An 18,413-nucleotide genomic window follows, 5' to 3' on the forward strand; every position below is an offset into this window, starting at 1 on the left:
TTATTTTAGAGAGAAGTGTGTGTGTGAGTGTGGGGCAGAAGGAGAGGGTGAGAGAATCTTAAGCAGATTCCCTGCTGAGTGTGGAGCCAGATGCAGAGCTTGATCCCTCCACCCAAGAATATGACCCCAGCCAAAATCAAGAGTCAGCTGCGCAACCAGCTGAGCCATCCAGGCACCCCTAAAAGTGATTTTTTAGATGGAAAATATATTCACAAATTTAAGGTCATAGTAATGGAAGACTTTTTAAGAATATAGAATTTCATTTATAGCTGTTGAAATCTTTGAGTTGAAAGAAGTAACTCTTCTGCTATTTTATTTTTGGTCTTTTTTTTCCCCATGTAGGTTTCATGCCACCTCCAGTTCCACCACCTGTTGTACCACCACCCACCATTCCACCAGTAGTACCAACATGTGAGTTTTCTACTTGGGGAATTTTATTCATGGTAGTGTTAACCTATTAACTCTCATTCTTATGAATTATTACTTTTTTATTATGAAAATTTTAGACAAATATTTTTTTATTAAGTGATTTTGAAAAAATTAACATTATTATAGGACAGTCATTCTGTATTCAGATTTGCTGTGTTGTCTCAAAATGGCATTTACAATTGGTTTTAGTCACAATTCAGAGTCCCCAAAGAGTTGTGTGGTTGGTTTGTATTGTGTATTAAATGTTTTAGTATAGAGCAGTGTTGCTAAAACATCCCTTTCTTTTTTCATCTTTTGTGTCTTTGATTTGTGAAGAAACAGTCACTTCTGTATGTTAGATTCCATACAATCGATTTGGTTTTTTTCTTTGTGGCATCAGATTTGTTCCTCTGTCTTCTGATTTTTCTGTACAGAGTAAGTTTTTTCGTACCAAAGGTTTGCTTAGAATGTGCTTCAACATTTTTAGCAACAATGGTGTTAAGATGGATCAGGGCATTCAGTTAACAGAACCTGGTCATTAAAAAAGTTTCCCTTCAAATTTTCGTCTGATGGTTCCATCCATTGATCAGTATTGCTTTTTAATCTACTTTCCTTTAGTTGCAAAGTGCCAATCTTCTGAATTTTTTTATTTTTCCACATTTCTTACCTAGAATTTTTCTGTTTAAAAAAACCTTTCTCTTACCAACTAGTAGTATTTAGTTATCTTGAGGTACATTTGTACAGGAGAACCATGGTAGATGCTAAGTTCTTGTCTCTGTTATTTTTCAGCATAATGAGTTTAATTCTATAGGTATTTCCAGTGATACCTGGTGACTGAAGGGGAAGAGGCTTTTTCTTATTTCTCTTCCTCTTTCTCCTTTCTTCTTCATCTCTTTCTCCTTCATTTTCTTTAGGTTTATGGAGTAATAAAGTTTCACTTTAGAGCAGTTGCATTCACTTTTCGTTTTGAAGTTGTTTTATCTCTAGACAGCAAGACCTTTCATAGTTGCTTCTCTATCCTTTCAAGATGACTACATCAGTTTTTGGAGAACTTAGTAGCTTTCTGTTCCAGTATTGGTTCAGAGGATTTTATTGTAAGGACAGTGTGTGTAACAGAGAACTTACCTCTTGACAATATAATCCGTGTTCCTTGTAAACTCTTCTCTACTTTCATGTTCATATGGGATTAGGAGCCTTCTCTTTTGTTATTTTTGGTTTATTAGGAAGAATTCTTTATTCTTCCTAAAAATTAGAAAAGTTCTCAGAAGCCATTTCTGAATTCAGCATTCACAGAGATTCATCCTAGAGTTTACCTCCCAATTATTTCTTTAGTTTATTCATTTTAGAAAATCTGGGATCAGTTGAATGGAGAAAGAGAAATACAGCCATGTGTCAGGTACTCTCCTAGGTGCTTCCACTGTCTTGTTTAATTCTCATAATTCCCATACATGATCTCAGATGGTTTTACTCCTATTTTATAGCTCTGTTATGTGCTAACAGTGTGTCCAGGTAAGTTGGAGTTAAATATGAGGATAAAACAGTTCTTAAAATTTCCAAGTACATGATGTTACTGTTTTGTGACATAAATTGAACTAAAAATTCTGATGGTTTAATTGTGATTTTATATTCCTCTGGTTGTTTTTTAACAACTGGGTTTTCTACTCATTTCTTTAAAATGAAAGGGTTATACTTTTTTATTTGTAGTCTACTTTACCTCTTCTTAATGTGATGGGTTTCTAACCTCATTTGACAAGAAGTAGTGAATGTAAGGATCCTAGTATATTATAATTTCAGGGGATTTGAGTAGATTTGTATTATTGTATGTGTTTGTCAGTCTGTATGAATCATTTCTGTATATTCAGAATTTCATGTACTGACATTTTTGTAAGTTACGATTTTTTTGTATTATTGGAATTTTTGTTGTAAGTCCTGGTCCTTATTTTACCAAACATTTTTTATGAAACTATTTCCAAAAATTATTGTTTTCCCTTATTTAAAAAAAAAAAAAAGCTCTCTAAATGTAATTTAGCCTCTTCTCATGACTTGTTATTTTGAGCATCATTTATTATATACTGTGCTAGGTAATAGACGCCAATAAATGAAACAAACTGTAAGAAGTTAGTTTTCATTATAAATAAAATAGAGGTACCAGAAGAGAATTCATGCGTGTCATGGTAACTGAGTAGTCTTACCAGACAATTGGAGAGAGAGGACAGGAAGGCATTAAAACTGTGGCAAGGCCATTGTTGGTCATGGTTAATATTTTTAACTTAGCACATGAATTGCTTGCCTAATTAAATCTGAAATATATTTTCTCCCTCTTTAAACAGCTTTAGTGCAGCCGCCATTATCCATGACTCCAGAAACTGTGAAAGATGTTGGATTTGGTGGTCTTGTTTTACCGGGTGGTTCTGTTGCCAGCAATCTTGCTACTTCCACTCTGCCAGCTGGAAATGTTTTTAATCCTCCAACTAAACAAGGAGAGCCTGAAGAAAAAGTACCTCATCTTATAGACCACCAGATTCCTTCTGGCGAAAATACCAGATCAGGTAAAACAAATAAATTCCCCAGAAATACATAGTTAAATCAGAAGCACTGCCTCTCTATATTGGTGTTTAATTCTGAGATGAACTGTAACCACTGCACCAGTATTGCAATGTTGCAGTGTTTAAAAAGAGATCACCGTTTCCTAGAATTTTCCTCAAAAAAAGTTGGCATTCTGTTCAGGATAGCAATAGATTTGGCACCTTTCTTTTTAGACCTGTACCCCCTCTTTTTTGCATCTATTGGGACTGCTTTAATGTGTTGGTATGAAAATACAAGTGCAAGAAATATGTATGCTTAAAGATAAGAATGAAAGATAAGAATGACATATGAGTAACTTCTGCCCGATATTCTCCAACTAGGTCTAAAAAATAAATATATTTGAAAGTAGCATGTCCACTTTCATGGCATCACTGTTAGTATATTAAAATTTGTTTGTGTTTTAGAAATATCTTTGTTAAAGGTGGAGAATTACTATAATATCTGACATTTTTCCTTAACTTTAAATGTTCCATGTAAAGATTTTTAGGTAACACCCCACTTATGTTTTAATATTTAAATTTTATAATGCATAGTATTAATAATTTTAACTTTTGTTTAATATCTAATGTGTCTTGATTCTTCTGGGATACAAGTCATTGATTAACTCTAGGCTGACTAATTATAGCATTAGTAATTACAAATACAGTTTCCTTTTATACCAGAATGATTTTTTTGTGTGTTATTTTTTCTCTTTCTGTTTTAGTGATTCCAAATGATATTCCAAGTAGCCCTGCAATGTTAGGAGGACAGCCACCAAATGTGACAAGCAATTCTGGAATTCTGGGAGTCCAAAGACCAAATGTATCGAGTAATTCTGAAATTATTGGAATCCGACCATCTAATGTTTCTAGTAGTTCTGGGATTATTGGAGCCCAGCCACCAAATATTCTAAATAACTCTGGAATTTTGGGACTACAGCCACCAACTGTGTCAAGTAGTTCTGGACTTTTGGGAGTGCTTCCCCCAAATATCCCTAATAATTCTGGACTTATAGGAGTACAGCCACCAAATGTTCCAAATGCCGCTGGACTTTTGGGAACACAACCACCAGCTGGGCCTCAAAACTTACCCCCTTTAAATCTCTCTAATCAAAGGATGCCTGCAATGCCAATGTTAGACATTCGTCCAGGACTAATACCACAGACACCTGGACCAAGATTCCCTTTAATACAGCCTGGAATTCCACCCCAACGGGGAATCCCTCCCCCATCGGTACTGGATTCACCTCTTCATCCACCACCCCGTGGTCCTTTTCCTCCAGGAGATATTTTTAGTCAGCCAGAAAGACCTTTTCTAGTTCCTGGAAGACAAAGTGTAGACAATGTTACTAATCCAGAAAAAAGGATACCACTTGGGAATGATAACATTCAACAGGAAGGAGATAGAGATTACCGGTTTCCTCCCATTGAAGCCAGGGAAAGCATTAGTAGACCCCCCCCGGTGGATGTTAGGGAAGTTGTTGGACGGCCTATAGATCCAAGAGAAGGTCCTGGAAGGCCTCCATTAGATGGTAGGGATCATTTTGGAAGACCTCCAGTCGATATTAGAGAGAATCTTGTGAGGCCAGGCATAGATCATCTTGGTCGAAGAGACCACTTTGGCTTTAATCCAGAGAAGCCCTGGGGTCATAGAGATTTTGATGAGAGAGAACATCGGGTTCTACCTGTCTATGGTGGTCCAAAAGGCTTACATGAAGAAAGAGGTAGATTTCGGTCTGGAAGCTATCGATTTGATCCTAGAAGTGGTCCTTGGAACAGAGGATTTGGACAAGAAGTTCACAGAGATTTTGATGACCGCAGAAGACCCTGGGAGAGGCAAAGGGATAGGGATGACAGAGATTTTGATTTCTGCAGAGAAATTAATGGAAACCGTCTTGGACGAGATAGAATTCAAAACACCTGGGTCCCCCCTCCTCCTCATCCTCGGGTTTTTGATTTTTTTGAAGGGGCCACTTCTCAACGAAAAGGTGATAACGTGCCTCAGGTTAATGGTGAAAATACTGAGAGACATGCCCAGCCACCACCTTTACCAGTACAGAATGATCCTGAACTTTATGAAAAACTGACATCTTCAAGTGAAATAAACAAGGAGAAGAGTGACACAGTTGCTGATATAGAAAGTGAACCAGTGGTAGAAAGCACAGAAACTGAGGGGACATAATCATCACTCAGTAGGTAAAAGATACCTTTTGTAAAGTTGTCATCTCTCTGTAATAGATTAATGGCTGACTGGACCATAGTTGTTCACTTTTGTCTGCCAGAATTAAGTTAATCTGATGTTCATGTTCACCTTTCTCTTAAAATAATTGTACAACTGACTTGTATAGACATTGTTCTTAATATGAACATGGTAGGTAAACATTTTTTTATTTTTCTGATAAAATATAAATGTTGCCCCCAGATTCTTTTAACTTCAAGGAAATGAATAACAGCTTGTCAGAGACTTCCTATGGAAGAAAGAATTTTTTAGATACTACCATTAGGTTGGATATGGTAATAGATATATTTCAAAATAGCAAGTGGTGGTATATCTTATCCATATCTTTAGGCTGCTGCAGAATTTTAAGGTAATAGACAAAGCTGTGATATTTTATGCAAAGACTGGCTCTAGATATTTGAGGAGCACAATACAGAGATTTTAAAAAGTGATTTTGTAAAATCTACACTATGGTCTCTGTTTCTCCAAAGTAAGTGTTTGTGATTTGTTCCTCATACTGCAGTGAGTAAAAAAGAAAAAAGAAAAAAAAAGAAAACAACATAAATATTAAAGTACCTTTCATTGTTGGGTGAATTTTGTTTTTAGATGCCAATAAAACTTACTTGTTTGATAACAGTGTTCTAGGAATTGTATTTTTTTAATCTACAAATTCTTAAAACCCTGGATCATTAGCAGCATGTGCTTAGTAGTTGCAGAAGTTTTTTTATTACTCTTAATAACAATAATGAAGAACTGTGTGGTGGAAAAACATGTACTTTGATATAAAATCATGCAGTCTCATTAGTGTGTATGTAATATCTGTATATATTTATTGTGTAAGTCATATGTAGATTTTTCTGTTTCTCTGTGTGTCTTCATGTACATACAGAGAAAAATAATTAATAGTTAAGATAATAAAATATTCTTCAAAATCAGATAGAAAATTAGAGAAATTTGGCTAGTTGACAATGCTTGTAGTCAAAACTCTTAGCCTTTATGAAGGTAAAATAAGAATGATTGTAAAGAAATGCATTGGCCATTTGGCAGTTCTGTTTTAATGTAGTTAGGCATGAAGCCAGAGTTAGCATGGAGCCAAAATTCACATGAATGCTTGCATTGCTTTGTTTCACATTATATTTGCTATTCTGCATAGATAGTGCTAGTACTAAAGTACTTACTGGTCACTTGCCTGAAGTGAATTTCTTAATTGCAAAGAATGTATACAGGTGTTGGTGGATTTAAAAATATTATATACATCAGGAACAAAGCGTCCACCATGTGTTTTGTAGGCTCTGGGTAATACTGTTAAGATTAGCCTCCAAGGTAAACTGAGTAGCAGAAAAATTGGGGATTGGTTTTCTATTTATTTATTTATTTTTGCTTTTAATTTTCATTTATTTGCTGTTTGTTTTCCTTTGGGTTTTACATACATATACATATATATAAAACCATTGGTGTTTTTTTGGTTCCTAATGAAGACTTTTATTTGGTCCTATGAATAGACATTTTTGTTCCCTATGCATTCCCAACTATTCATCTTTTGCTCTGTTTCTCTAAAATTCTTAAGCTACGTTTGTCAAGCCTGCCCAGAGTAATGATAGAACACACCAGCTATTTAAAATTGGATTGCTTTTGCTTACCTCTTGATGATGTAATGAGCTGTAAGAGCTTTATGGATGGTTCCTGGCCAAAAAATCAGGTCATTTCTTCTTCTAGGTTTGAACAGAAATAGTACAGTATTCGTTTTGTTACATGAAAAAGTGGGTACGAGTGGAAATTGGGTGTTTATTTCTATGGTGATTCAGTCTAGTAATTTGAATCAGTTTCAGTCTTTTCCTTAGGAAAACAGGAAAAACTGTGATGTTGGTACAAAGTATTAATGTTCAGGAATGATTAGCTTTGTCCTTAAGGAGCTTGTATTGACTGGGATTTCAAACTACTTTAGTTGCATTTACCATTATTAAAATTAAGTGACATTCACTTGGATTAAGTAGCAATAAAAATGTAAGACTTTTTAATGACCTTTGATCCCAAGTTTTTTATCACTGTTGGGCCTTCATGTGCAAACTTGAAAACAAAATATATCCAAGTATTGCACTGCTTTGAAGATTCTGGTGGTAAAAGTTAACCTAATCAGTTGTCAGTACTGTAGAATCCCATCTTGGGAGTGTGTGACACTGAAAGTAATTGAAAAAAATTATGTGTACTTGTTCTCACTTAGTTCTTATTTTGTAGTATAGTATTTAAGTGAAAGGATATTATTCATCCTCATACTGAATTTCCAAAGTTGATATTTACATTCACCATTTCTTAAAATATGGAGCGAAGTTAATTCTCTTACTTGAAGTTCTACGTAAGACCGATCATGTTTTTAATGCTTTTGATCCCAGTACAGTCACTAGAATGCTCGCCATTAGAAATATGCAAGGAGTAACCTAACCACTTCAATAAAATTGTTCGACGTGCTGCAGGCAGTATCTCCATTAGCCACCAAATTAATAATGTTTTGATTTGTGATATGTTAGAGAATGATATGACTCTCTGAGATATTCGTATAGTTTTAGTAGATACTACTTTTTAAATTGTTTTTGTCTTTAAACATTTCATTAAACATTGGCTTCTATTTATAGCGTAAATATAATGCACTTTGATCACTTATATTGCAGTTAGAAATTTATTTTATAGCACAGCAATCAGTATTTGTAGCAAAGTATAGGTGGTATGCCAGGTTTATTTCAATACATGAGATGGACAAATGCTTAAAAATTGGAAAATGGAATAGTATAAAATTACTCGCTTTTAAACTCTGAAAATGACCTCATATAACATTTAATTGATAAAATTTGTTCATTATTTAAGCTTCTATATTCTTAGTAGAGTTTCTTTTGTCCTGATAATTTAGTTGCTTCATTAAATTTATTGGCCATTTTCAGACATATAAAAGATTATAGTTTATGGAGATACACATTTAAGGTTTTTTTTGGGGGGGTCAGTTTTGCTACATTTAAAAAGAAAAAGTTACCTCTTTTAATTTGAAAAAGTATTTTTTTATAAACACCGTAGTTCGTCAGATCTAAGGTGCCATTGATTGTGAGAAGCACCATTCAGGAATAAAAAATGTTTCCAGCATGACATGCCAATGATTTTAAGACCCATTCTAATTCAGAAATGTCAAAATGTAAAGTGTCTTAGAATCAAAGAAATACGGTATTCATTATGAATTTTATATACATAATTCCTTATTCAGTGATTTAAAGAACATTTTGGTGTTTTTTGTCATTGTATATATTTTAGATGGGCACAACTTTAAAGAAAAAAAAATTTAATATTCAATTAAAAATAATTTTGCTATACCTTATGTGCCTTTATTATCGTTACTTTATTGGGTGCTATATTAATAAAATGTCTAAGGGCTTTTAACTCTTTCAGCGAAAGAAAACATTAACATTTTTCTCTTTAAATATTTTACATGACGTAGAAGAGGAGAAGCAAGTACCTTTATATTCATTTTTAAGATAGGCAAAATTAAAAACTAAATATTTGTAAATAGTCATAAATACTGCAGTGTGGCAGAGAATTATAAATGTTTCCTTAATTGAGGATGCTGTGGTTTTATATAAAACATTTTTTAAACTATAAGTTTTAGGCACAATAATTTTTGTTTTCCACTTATGAAGAAAAAAAGACTACTACTTTTTAATGGGAGATTTAAAAACTTGCTAAACCTTGGTTTAGCAAAGCTTTCTGGAACTAGAATTCAAAATTAATGGCCCAGATTGTTTTCTTGGGGAGGGATTACTTTAAATAGGGGCATACATATTGAAAGCAATTTTAAATACTCTATGTCTGTGATTCTCAGCCAAGAAATGTATAACAGAATCATCTGTTGGAGCGATTTGAAAATATCGGGAGGTGGGGGAATGTCACCACAGATGAAGACAGAATCCCCTGGGGAAAACACATATTTTTTTTTATACACATATACATATATACACACACCACTCCCTGGGTGTATATATACTTTTTGGATCCTCACATACCACCACTTCAGATAATTTAAAACATGTAAATACTTAATATACTGTGTACTAAGAGTCCTTAAAGAAATTTTTAAGTAAAATACTTTGGTGATCCAAAAATTACGTTTAGTGTTTCAATAAAGTGTATATACTTAATTTGTGGCAATTGGTGTGGAGTATGAATAAAAAATAGGGAAGTCATTACCACAGATGTTTTAAACTCATTAAGGCATTTAGCATAAATCTAAAAATGAATTAAAGCAAAGGGATGGAAGGAAGCATATGAGATGGTTTTTTAGGGAGTATTTTTGACTCAAGTGAAACTTTGTTATAGGATACCTTAAAGAAAAATTGACTCGGTATCATGGAATTAAATGCTTTGATTATAGAAAGGGCCCTTTTGGGACAAAATTGTGAGCATTAAATTTATCAAGGACTAGTAATGTTACTAGTAGGACGATTTAGGTGTGGGTTGCACATCAAAAACTAAAGCAGATCAGTGGTTTATTTTGCATGAGCTTTGCTCAGACATTTTTCTTCCCCTCCGCTTAAATGTCCGCTCTTTCAGGGTGGTCTTCTCATTCTGTATGTACACTTGATTACTCAGACTTGTTCTAGTCACACTGTAGAACGAATATTCTAAGTAATTTGTGAGCCATACATAGTAAGTCAAGGTGTAGAATTGTGCTAACGGGCTAACTTTTTATGGTAGAAGTGTTAGGTGCTTTGGATAGTAGGAAGACCGATAGAGACCTAAGTGGAGGGAGCTCTTACGCACAGAGCTCACGAGATGGTAGAGAGTAAACTTGGAACTTGTGACTTTGAGCCCAGGATTAATGAGAACTAGATGAGTTTAAGGAGTCCGTTACATTTTTGTGGCAGTGGCAGATGTGTAGCATTTGGTTGACCTGTGTTGTTTGTCCCTCTCTGACCTCCGTGGGCGGCTATATCACTATTTCGTCTTATTTTTCTGCCGGTCTCAGAATTCTCAAATCCTTTTCGCCATAGCACTCCAGCCTCCTTTTTGACTCTTTATTTCGGGCGAGGACTATCAATTGGACAGAACTTTGTTGAAGGCCGTTTGCTCACCCTTGGATTAGTGATTTCTAAGGTCATTTTTAACATTTAAACACCTTGAGTCTATGAAACAAATTTTCTTCTCTGTAAAAGACCAGTTGAGGAAGCAGGAAGAGCAAAGGGAACGTCTAACAACATTGGAGCTTTAAGAGAGACCACAGATTTCTTTATCATTAGGTTTTCAGAACTATCTTTAACATTTGCTGGATATATCTTGAGACACGTTACTATTTGTCCAATCTTAATAACTAATGTGCAGGGTTACACTTTTTAAATTACTGATAATAATATTAGCTAATATTTAATAACATGTACTATGTGACAAGAACTGGAGTAATTTTATTATATGTATAAGCCTCATGACAATCTTATAGTATTACTTTTTTAATACTTATTTTACTAACGAGAAACCTGTCACAGATTTAAGCCACTTCCCAAGGTCACACAGCTTAAAAATATTTGAGCAAAGATTGAAACCCAGGTTTAATACTTTGAAAAATTTGTGTGTACTACCTACATGGCAGCAGCTCTCAAGCTATTAATTCCTCTTCTTTTTAAAAGGCAAATAAATTTGTGCAGAGAAACAACTTGAACAGCCAGTCCAGTCTTATCCTTGTAGGGTAAGGCTGCATGTAAACACTAAACTGAACTTGTGTTTTCACTATTATAAGAGTATATGGGGCTAACTTCTTTTCCTATAACTAAACAATCAGCTTCATTTTCTTAGATTCTGTTTTTCAGGATTTAGGTTTTTCTTAAGGTTATACCATGATAATCATTGTTAACTTTCCTAATAACATGCTATTTTGGAGGCAGGTTTGCATTGATACTAAATAAGTTTTGTTTTTGATTACAGCTTTTCCCACAAATAAAATATCAAAACTTATTATTTTTTATAATGTTTTCATACATGTAAAGCAGAGCCAGTGATTGCTTGCGGATTTGTATTTTAGGTTGTGGCTTTGGCAGCTCTTTTCTAAAATTTGGCATTTATACACTGTATGTATTAGCCCAAACTCAGCACTCAGTTTTCTTGTGTATAAAACTCCCACATTAGGAATATTCCATGGCTTGAATGAAGTTAAATATGCAAAATTGTCTTTACACATAGTAAGCACTCAGTGTTAGTCTTTGAGAGCCTAGCTCTGTTGTCTCTGGTGGCAGTGGATAATTTGCAGTGATTTTACTTTACTTGGCCATATAATCTGATTCTAGGTTTTCTTTCTCTTCAAAGTCTTCTGTTCATATCATTAAACTTAGGTTCATATAAGGTTTAATCCATAGCATGTCATGGTGCTGGCCTCAGATGACTCTAAACATTGTGGCCATATTACTGGCTAATTCACATGTCAGGAGAACATGCTTATTATATTGTGAGTTATACTTCCAATTTCTACTAATCTTGTCAAAGGTAATTATTTTGCTTATGTTGTATGAAATAAAAAATTACTGTATTTGAACAATGACTTTTTAATAACAGGAGTCTTGTGTTTATTACTGAACTTGGGTCAGTTTGTGTATTAATAAGAATATTAATAAGTCAGAAGACTTGTTTTGAATGAAATTAACCTTTGAAAGTATAAAGGATAAACTATTGTTTAAGAATTGATCTTTCTGTGGTAATTGAAATTACCTTGAACCTTTTTAAGAAGGAGAGGGTAGCATTTACCGTATCAAGAAGTTCTGAAAAGGATGACATCTTAGATATTGTGGTCTTACCCAGGATAAGGATTTAGAGATTTCTAAGTAGTTGAACCATCAAGACTTAATTTAGGACAGTGTTTTTGATAAATTTACTTAATGATATTTTAATTATAACCCTCTGTTTTTATCATACTATTTTCCGAGTTGTTAGCCAAATGACCACAGATTAAAATGCATTCTCATTACAGGGAGAGAAGGGCTTGGGGTGGTGAGACTTAACATTTTTGACTTCTGTGTTGTGGACATTGTACATAATTTACATTCAGAAACCTACTGTTTGGTAGGATTTGTTCCCTCTTTTTATTACAAATGAAGAAGCAAACTCAAGTCCATGGTTACACAGGTTTTATTTGCACAGGTGTTTGACCTCAGGTTTTGCTGACTCTGAAGCTATGCTTTACTTTAAAAGATGCTGTTTTGGAAAGATAGATTTTAGTTCATGATTGGTGTAATTAGTGTCCTGCTGTAACAACATTACTGAAAATCATGGGGCTTAGAACAGCAGAAACTTAACCTCTCACAGTTCCAGAGGCTAGAAGTCCAAATCAAGGTGTCGGCAGAGTCATGCTGTCTCTCTCAAGGCTCTAGAGGAGAATCCTTCTTTTCCTCATCCAAATTTTTGGCAGTTCTCGGCAGTCCTTGGTCTTCTTGACTTATAGACGCATCACTTCAGTCTCTGCCTCTATTGTCAAATGACGAGTGGTCTTCCATCATGTGTCTTCATATCATCTCTGTGTGTGTCTCAATTTTCCTCTTAAAGGGACATCAGTTATATTGGACTAGGACCCACCCTACTTCCCTTATGTCTTCTTAACTAATATGTCTGCAGTGACCCTATTTCCAAATAAGGTCACATTCTGAGGTACTGGGAGTTAGGACTTCAACGTGTATTTTTGGAGGACACAATTCATACAACAGCCTATGACTGAATTCTGTAACTATTTAAGATCTAAATAAACCTTGGAAATTTTAGAATACACACAATAGGAAAGGTAGTCACCTTTTAGAGTGAGAAAGTCTTTATAGAATTCTTTATAGAATCTTTATAGATAGAATTCTTCATAGAATTCCACTTTTAAATTATTTGGTTGTTATAAAAGTCATATTTAAATCCCTAATACAGGTATTGCAAGCCATTAAACACAGCACTGCCTAGCTTTTTAGATGAATTTGTAATGCCTGTAATATAAAAGTTAATTTCTTTAGTAATATTGAACTAAAAGAATTTGCAAAGAAAATCCAATACTGTTAGATAGCAAAGAATCTATTTACTGCAAATTATCCTTGCATTAAAGAAATTGACTTTAAAAATTGGAGGTTTTTAAAAAACTTTATTATATACAGCTACCCTGAAAATTGCTGTTTCTTCCATTTCACTTTTACTCTTTGTATCTTTTTAAAAATAGTATTAGCATTTTCTGCTTTGTGTACTCATTAACATTTTCCCTTAAGGGATATGACTGTCACTTTGCCATTTCAGTGAGTTTTTTAGAGATTAGGTTTTTATTTGCTAAATAAATGACCAGTTTGTTCACTATTTTTATTTATGTAGTATTACAACCTTAATACATTTCTCTATTTTTTCATAGAATTAGCCAGCAGACTTTGTATTTGATCATGTAAAATCAACTTTGTATTGACTGAACTCCAAATCGTAGGAATATATAGATCTTTACCAAATAGATGTCTTAACAAAGGCCCCTGTAACTTTACAGAAATTTGGACAGTTCTCTTGATTTTTGTTTGAAGAACACCAAAACACTTAAAACACTGCCTGGTATGTCATACTACATAGGTGTTCACTGTTGTAATTGTCAGTAATGGCCAATGAAGACTTTGGGACATGTGTCAGTTGCAAGTAAGAGACTCTTTGTACAGATACAGATATTCAAAATGGGGGAGGGGAGGATAGGACAGGGAATGGAGTTTGTGTGGTTTTGGAGCTTTATAGGCTTTTTTTTTTTTAAAAACTCTCCTCCACCTGTATTTGTTATTTGTCTGATGCATTAGGCTAGTGGCAAGTGTCCTGCTGTCCCAAGTGGCTTGCATGTCGTGGCGAGACGGCTGTGATCTAGTTTCAGGAAGAACAATTAGAAAGCTTCCTACCTTTGGTTCATTGTTTAAATATGTCCAGATAGTAATAATTTAGTGGTTAAAAATAGTATTCCTGATTTTTTAATTCAATAAAGTAGGAATTCACATTTTAAGAGTAGATTTTTTTTCCATGGGACTTGAGAAATGCTGACTCGTTTGAAATGGAAAAAAAAATCTACACTTTTCCCCATGAATATATTCATGCTAAAAAATGTTGTTAATCACTGAAAATAAAACTAAATACTTCCTTAAATTGTGTCTGCCTCAATCCATTGTATGGGAAACCACATTTAGAAAAACAATTTTCAAATTTGACAGAATTTCTATATGACAGAACTTGAAAACATTTTATCCCAAATTAAGTCTGTCAAATAAAATTTGAGATGCAGGAGATTACCTATTTGGGGAGAGAAGTAAAATTATTTAAGTATTGCCAATTCTGGAACCTCCAGTCACCCATAGTAGCCAATTTAAGAAGATACAGGAAGGATCTTCTTGGCAATCACAAAATGCCACAGTTACTGTGATTATCTGTTCTTTCAAATGTGAAACAGTAATTTTTTTTAATTAGAGCTTTAAAAAATAACAGCTAGACTCTTTAGGGGATAATATAAAATTTAATTATTACCTTGATATAGAAAGCTGATTTTGGAATGGGGCAGTCCCTTAGAATGTCACAGCTCTGATCTTTCTTTACCACCTTGGTTATTTTATTTGTTGGACCAAAGCTATGATGTAGGACTTGACATGGAAGCATCTAAGTACATAATATACCTGCCCCTAAAATCACAATGCAGAGTCTTTGTTTTATTGAAGCTGTGTATTTGAACTTTTCTTCATGATATGACTTTTATACTATGGGCAGGTGAAATCAGTTCACATTTTAATGAGTTGGAGGCTAAGGTTAATTTCTAAATTAGTATTAGTTTTCAGAAGGTGAAAAAAACCGCTTCCCTCACTCCAAAAGCAATTCTATTTACCTGAGAGTAAAAGTAGGGAATCTGGAAGTGGTCATGCATGAAGGAAAAATGTTGATGGAGGGTTCACCTGAGAAACTAAAGGCACTAGCATTTAGATCTCATGAGCCTCTAGCTATTTAAGGGTTATAGACAAGGTTATGGCCTTGACTCTTTCTAAACCACTAAACATCAGATGGAAAGGATTTTTAGAGTTATAGGAATAGTGTAACCAGATCCTGAAAACAGTCGTGATAATCTAGGTTCGGAGAATTAAATGAGGCTGATAATTTTTGATTAGCCATTAAGTCCTTTGAGGTATAATTTTGTTTTTCCAAAGGAATACTTTGCTACTTTTCCCTCCATTCTTGGCAGTTTAGATAGCTCTCCATTTCTTTCTGTACCTCTAAGTGTCTTTTTGTCTGATGGGAAAAGAGAGTGATTATAGAGCAGTGTCTTTTGTTGGGTTTGTCATCAACTATTCTACTCAGGCACCTTAAACAGAGCACTTACTCAGGCAGGACTTTTCTTCATAAATATTTGTGTTGTTCAGTGAGTAGTCTGACTTTACTTTTGTTTCTCTCTTGGCTGTTTACCTTTTTAATTTGATATTTCGAATCGTTTCTAACCTCATACAGCTCGTAATTGGAAATTCATCGTGTGTATGCACTTATGTATTAGACACACACACACACACATATATACCTTCTCAGAGAACCTTCAGCAAATGTAGTTTTTCTTTTGATCTTTTGTGATAGCATTTGACTGTTCTCTCAGGAATCAACTTTTTAAGATTTTTTTTTTATTTGACACAGGGAGCGAGACAGGGAGAGCGAGCAAGCACAAGCACGGGGAATGGTAGGCAGGGGAGAGGCAGGCTCCCTGCTCAATGTGGGACTCCATTCCAGGATCCTGGGATCATGACCTGAGCCAAAGGCCAGTGTTTAACTGACTGAGCCTCACAGGCGTGCAAGGAATCAGACAACTTAAAACCATCTTTTCTTTCTCTGCTTTGAGTCACATCTGTTTACCAAACTTGTGTTTCTTTAGGAATTAGATCTTTGATGCCTGATGTTTTCTTATCAGGGCCTACTCAGTCTTCATTAGACATATGACTTCTTTAAATTCTCCAGTAATCAGGAACTAATACTAAATGTATACTCAGTACTAAATAAATTCTCAGAATGAGAGCAAGCAACAGAGCCACCTATATAGTTTTTACAGCAATAGTATTAGGGCACCTGGCTGGCTCAGTTGGGTGACCATGTGACTCTTGATCTTGGGGTCGTCGGTTTGAGCCCCATTGTTGGGTGTAGAGATTACTTTAAAAAAAAAATATTATTTCTGACAGCTTGACAGCTGGCTAAAAAACAACAAAAAAAGTACTAGCACTAAATCATTTCTGATTCATCTTCTGATTTATTGCAGCCTAAAAGTACTCATTTACTACCAGTGCTCTTAATGTCATCAGTATTATGATTCACCTTGTGAATTTGCTTCAGCTGCTTTCTTGGACCAGGTGAGTCCAAAGCTGCCAAAAGTCAGTTAAGGCTGAGTGGGACTTGAGGGAGGAGCCAGAGGTGTGAGTGGTGAGAGTGCAGTAGGGAGGGCAGGTGGGTGGCCCTGCTGGCCTTTGACCAGATGCTTTCTGTTCAAGTTCAGAGACCTTTGTTCTGTTTTTTCTTTTTCCTTTATGGGCGTACTCTTGACGGTTCTAATTTATGAACCACTATTCTAATCTTCTTATCAAATTGATAAATTCAAAGTGAAGTACTTTATTTCATTGAGCCAAAGTGCCTAGGATTGATTCATGGGAATAAAGATAGCATGTTTGGCCCATCATGCGCTAAGAGTACATCTTCGAAATGCCAAGCAGTAGACCTCTTGGGATGATGATCAAACAAAAAGGCAGACATTTATCTGGTTTTGGAATTTAGCCCAGGAAAGAAAACCCCTCAGGTACTTCTGCTCAGACAGCCTGATGTGCACCCTTGAGCCCTCTAGTAAATGAGAATTAGTAGCATTCCCAATGCCTGTGTGCCACCGTAATTACTCCTACAGCCTTCTGCTTGCTAAGCGTAATATAATCTGGAATTTACTTCTGTAACAGAATTGCTAAAGCCTTAGCACCGTTGCTTCCAGTTTTCTCATATCTTTTTGATCTTACAGCTTTCATCTGTAATTAAAAATCTTTGAAGTCATAGGAGAGGGACTCAAATATTTTAGGATGCCTTTTTAACTATAACTTGCACAATAGAAAGAACCTGGAGCCTAAGAAGAGTTAACATCGTAATACCCATAGTAATGGAATTTGTTATCTTCTTATACCACTTTACTCTAGTTTTTTGTCTGTTTTCTATCTAGAGCAAGGTAAAAAATGCAGAGGGTGTACCAACATTTCCCTCCCCCTGAGAGACACATAGACTTTTACCACAACTATGACAGATACGTAATTAAACTATCCCAGATAGTTTAATCTGGCTAAGGCCCAGATTTTCCACACTTCTCCAGACAGCCAGTTAACATTAGACCTGAGACCTCTTCATCCTGGTCCTGAAGGATTTGACCATTTAACATTGTATGCCTTTCTTAAGCAGTGGTTCTAATGTCTTCCTCTCACTTGGCAGTGTACAGTTTTTCACTTCTTAAGGTGATATTCTGTGTTATTTTACACGAACACTGGGGATATTTCTCTGTCTCTGCCTTCACTGGCCTTGAGATGCAGTCTCATTTTGCATAAGTTAATAAATTAAATGTTTTGTTGTGAATTCTTAAAGTGTTTTTAAAACAAAAGCAGGAGTAAGATAAAATTATTTATTAGCTTTTAATTTTACAGATGTCATAATGCCCTAATTATATTTTGGCCTTATTTGAACTCTTTATAGGAAAGAGAATCCTCAGTGGAAATGTTAAATGGAATAATTCTGTCTTTTGCCATTTGATTTAGGTTGACTTGAACCTTGTCAGTAAAACTGTTTTCAGTTGTTACTAGAAACAGGCTAAGACTTGACCTTTGAACCCAGTTAATTTTTGTTTCAGATATTAAGTTTTATTTTTAAAAAATGTTAAGGGGACAGTTATTTAATTATATTAGAGGAAGAGGTTTTATAAGGAAACCGAATTGAAAAGAACTCAGAATGGAATTGGGATTAGTATATTGAATTATTTCCCAGAGAAAGAAAGTAAAGCTAGTGAGAGTCCAGTACAAAGATTGTTTAAGAAAGGAGCAGGAATTATTTAGTACCTCGCTAACCCATGTTTCTTTCTGAAATGAAAAGGTGAAATTTTACATCAAGCTTTCATGTTATGTAATCCAAATATGTTAGAATAAAATATTTTAAAATTATGGGTGATCGTGGAAATCAGTGCATAT

The 18,413-nt window shown here is 34.7% G+C and overlaps 1 protein-coding gene across 6 annotated transcripts in view; it reads left to right on the top strand.

Moving 5' to 3' along the window:
* Positions 1–18,413, top strand: part of SCAF8 (SR-related CTD associated factor 8) — a 151,700-nt gene that overhangs the window by 80,491 nt on the left and 52,796 nt on the right. For 4 of the 6 annotated variants that reach the window (XM_047733398.1, XM_047733399.1, XM_047733397.1 and 1 more), the window contains 3 exons: positions 343–411; positions 2,739–2,957; positions 3,698–5,824. In XM_047733398.1, coding sequence (XP_047589354.1) covers positions 343–411; positions 2,739–2,957; positions 3,698–5,154 — 1,745 coding nt within the window. In that variant the 3' untranslated portion in view covers positions 5,155–5,824. Of the gene's footprint in view, positions 1–342; positions 412–2,738; positions 2,958–3,697; positions 5,825–18,413 lie in introns of those variants that run through there. The other 2 variants (XR_007128100.1, XM_047733394.1) reach the window with 1 other exon arrangement.

Source organism: Lutra lutra, chromosome 6 (genome assembly GCF_902655055.1).
Source record: "Lutra lutra chromosome 6, mLutLut1.2, whole genome shotgun sequence".
Taxonomy (NCBI): Eukaryota; Metazoa; Chordata; class Mammalia; order Carnivora; family Mustelidae; genus Lutra; species Lutra lutra.